Consider the following 3,056-nt stretch of genomic DNA (forward strand, 5'->3'; position numbering starts at 1 on the left):
CCCTCCTGCCACCATGGTGCACTGGACAGCCGAGGAGAAGCAGCTCATCACCGGCCTCTGGGGCAAGGTCAACGTGGCCGACTGCGGCGCCGAGGCCCTGGCCAGGTAGGTCCAGCTGCTGGGAAGCTCCTCAGCCCTGGGTGGACAAACCCCTGCGACGACGGGAGCGCCAACGTGTCCGCTCGTGTCCCTCTTCTCTTCCCCAGGCTGCTGATCGTCTACCCCTGGACCCAGAGGTTCTTCTCTTCCTTCGGGAACCTCTCCAGCGCCACCGCCGTCTCCGGCAACCCCATGGTCCGTGCCCATGGCAAGAAGGTGCTCACCTCCTTTGGGGAGGCCGTGAAGAACCTGGACAGCATCAAGAACACCTTCGCCTCCCTGTCCGAGCTGCACTGCGACAAGCTGCACGTGGACCCCGAGAACTTCAGGGTGAGTTGCTCCTGACCCCAGGAACCCGTCGCCCCCACCACGTCTCCCTGGGCAGTTTCCCTCCGAACTCCCCCCCTGCACGTGAGGGATTCACCCTGGATGTGCTGGTGCACGAGGGACTGGTGGTTGGGGTGAGAGGGGGATGCAGAAGGACAGAGAGGGCAAGGGACCAATCTGCAGCTCAGGGAGATGCAGGGAAGGGGCAGAGAGGTGATGGTGATGGAGAGACCCCCTGGAGGGATGTGGGGAGGGGGCGAGGAGGCTGGTTTTGGTGTGGAAAAGGGAGGGGGAGAGGAAAGGGAAAGTGGTTGTTGAGCAGGTTTGAGCCAAGGGGAAAGTGAAGGAGCGAGAGCAAAGCTTGGCATGGAGGAGAGGACAGGAGTGAGGGGCAAGGGGCTTCATGGCAAAAACAGGAGAGGAACAAGATCCAGAGGGAGAGAGAGATTTAGGTCCCACCACTCCGCAGCTGAGAGTTCCCGAGTGGGGAAGTCACCTCCACATTTGTCACTGGGACTGGCCAAGATCTCCCCCATCATCATCATCATCATCCTCCACTTGTGGTGCCCAGGGATGGCCCCGCTGGGTCTTCTGCTCTGGAGGAGCCCCCAGAGGGAGAAAGACAAACAAATAATCAAAATGCGCAGGATCTTTAGTTCCTCTGCCCATGGCAGGAGCAGAACCTGAATCTTAGGAAGAGCAGAGAACAAGTTTAAGGTCCATCTTACGAAGGACTGGGGGGAGGTTTTTAAGCTCCCCAGAGGTTTCCCTGGGTCTGGTGGGAGTGTTTGTGGGGCTCTGCGGGCTCCGGGTGCTGCTGACCCCAGGGTGCTCTTGTGTGTCCCCCCCAGCTCCTGGGTGACATCCTGATCATCGTCCTGGCCTCCCACTTCGCCAAGGATTTCACTCCTGAAGCCCAGGCTGCCTGGCAGAAGCTGGTCCGTGCCGTGGCCCACGCCCTGGCCCGCAAGTACCACTAAATGCAGCAGGAAAGCCCCGGCAGCGTGTCGTGCCCCGTCGTGACGTGCCCTGTCGTGACGTGCCCTGTCGTGACATGCCCTGTCGTGACACGCTGACCACAGCCGACAGCTTCTAACAGCCAAATAAAGATCATCCTGTGCAGTCTCCACCGTGTCCGTGTGTCCCTGCCAGGCTGGAGGGGTTGGGGGGCACCTGGGGTGGCAGCTCGTGCAGGAGCGGGTGTTTTGCTCACATGAAATCCCCCCCCAAAAAACCCTCCCTTTGGTTCCACGGGGGCTTCTGTTTCGGGGGGTCGTGTGGGATTTGCCCCTGGAAACCACACTCGGAGGGGACAGGGCGGGCACGACCTGATGGTGCCACCTCGGGGGGCTCGGGGAGCTTCTCACTCGGGGTCACCGAGTCCAACCACCAACAAACAAACAAAACCCCAAACCAATTTAGAAATATGTGCAGAATGTACCCATATGACTGAAAAGAAAAAAGAAAAAAAGCTTTCCATTATGCTAATGGCTAATTTGTTTTCTGATTTAAAAAAATCACACCTACTTTTATGTACTAAGAGGAGAGTGATGCTCACGCTCCAGCAAGTGGATAAATTTGGAGACTTTCATCTCCTGGCAAGAAACGAGCTGACTCATCCTGGCCAAGCAGAGAGCTGGGCGGGGGGGGGTCAGATAAACATTTTGCTATCAAGACCTGCCCAGACTTTGTTTACCAGCTTCGTTTTCACCCCCCGCCGCCCACCCTGCAACTGGGGGGGGCTGGGGGAGCCCTGTCCTGCTGATGATGCTGGGGATTAATTGCCAGTGACAATTAACGCTCCGTGCGCACGGGGTGGGGGGATTGGGGGGCTCCAGTGTCTGCAGGGCAGGGGTTGGTCCCGGGATGGGAAACACTGTCAGAACGGGGCAGGAGGCAGGAAAAGCAACAGTTAAATGAAATAAAGATCTTAGGTTTTAAAGGGGAAAAAAACCCCCAAAACAACAAAAGAGAGCACAGCTCCATGTCCCAGGATTTCTGCCTTCCCCTGCTTCCTCCACACCCTGTGGGCAGCCCAGCCTGACCCACTGCAGGGTGTGAAAAGCCCTCTGAGACCCACAAAATGCCCCTTCTCCCCCCTGGCAGGAAGGGGGGGTTTGTTTCTGGTGTCAAGACAGACACGGAGAAGGTGAGAAGATGCTCCACAGGCAGGTCCCAAAGTGCTCAGCTCCCTGCAGGGCACAGAGAGGGGGCTTGGTCAGGTGTCCAGGGTCACAAAAGCCTGAGATTCTTACACTGTTTCTCAGGGGGTCAATAACAGGAACTCACAGACTTTCACATTAATGTGATTTTTCAAAGAATTCGTGCAGAGACATCGGAAGTATTTGAACAAGGAGGCCTCCTCCTGCAAGCAAGGTGGGAGTGAGCTGAGCAGATGTTCCCCTTCCTGGGAGCAGGGACAGGGGTTTCCATCCCCTGCTGGTGGCAGCCCCATCCAACCTGCCCTTCAACACCCCCAGGGATGGGGCAGCCACAGCTTCCCTGGGCAACCTGGGCCAGGCTCTCCCCACCCTCACAACCCAGAATTTCTCCCTCCCATCTCAGCTCCAGCTCCCTCTGCCAGCTAGAAACCCTTCCCCCTGCTCCCATCCCTCCCTGCCCTTGTCCCA

The 3,056-nt window shown here is 58.0% G+C and overlaps 1 protein-coding gene across 1 annotated transcript; it reads left to right on the forward strand.

The window, feature by feature from the left end:
• The first annotated feature begins 13 nt into the window (after positions 1-13).
• LOC104392481 (hemoglobin subunit beta) lies at positions 14-1,406 on the forward strand. Its single transcript, XM_010001884.1, has 3 exons — positions 14-105; positions 207-429; positions 1,278-1,406. The coding sequence occupies exons 1-3, from the start codon at positions 14-16 to the stop codon at positions 1,404-1,406; spliced, it is 444 nt and encodes a 147-aa protein (XP_010000186.1).
• Positions 1,407-3,056: the final 1,650 nt, after the last annotated feature.

Source organism: Chaetura pelagica, unplaced genomic scaffold (genome assembly GCF_000747805.2).
Source record: "Chaetura pelagica isolate M959 unplaced genomic scaffold, ChaPel_1.0 scaffold1107, whole genome shotgun sequence".
Classification (NCBI taxonomy): Eukaryota; Metazoa; Chordata; class Aves; order Apodiformes; family Apodidae; genus Chaetura; species Chaetura pelagica.

Coding starts and splice junctions, on each gene's coding strand:
- LOC104392481 (XM_010001884.1), top strand. CDS start 14: ATGGTGCACTGGACAGCCGAGGAGAAGCAGCTCATCACCGGCCTCTGG. Junction 106..206: donor GGCGCCGAGGCCCTGGCCAG/GTAGGTCCAGCT, acceptor TCTCTTCCCCAG/GCTGCTGATCGTCTACCCCT. Junction 430..1,277: donor TGGACCCCGAGAACTTCAGG/GTGAGTTGCTCC, acceptor TGTCCCCCCCAG/CTCCTGGGTGACATCCTGAT.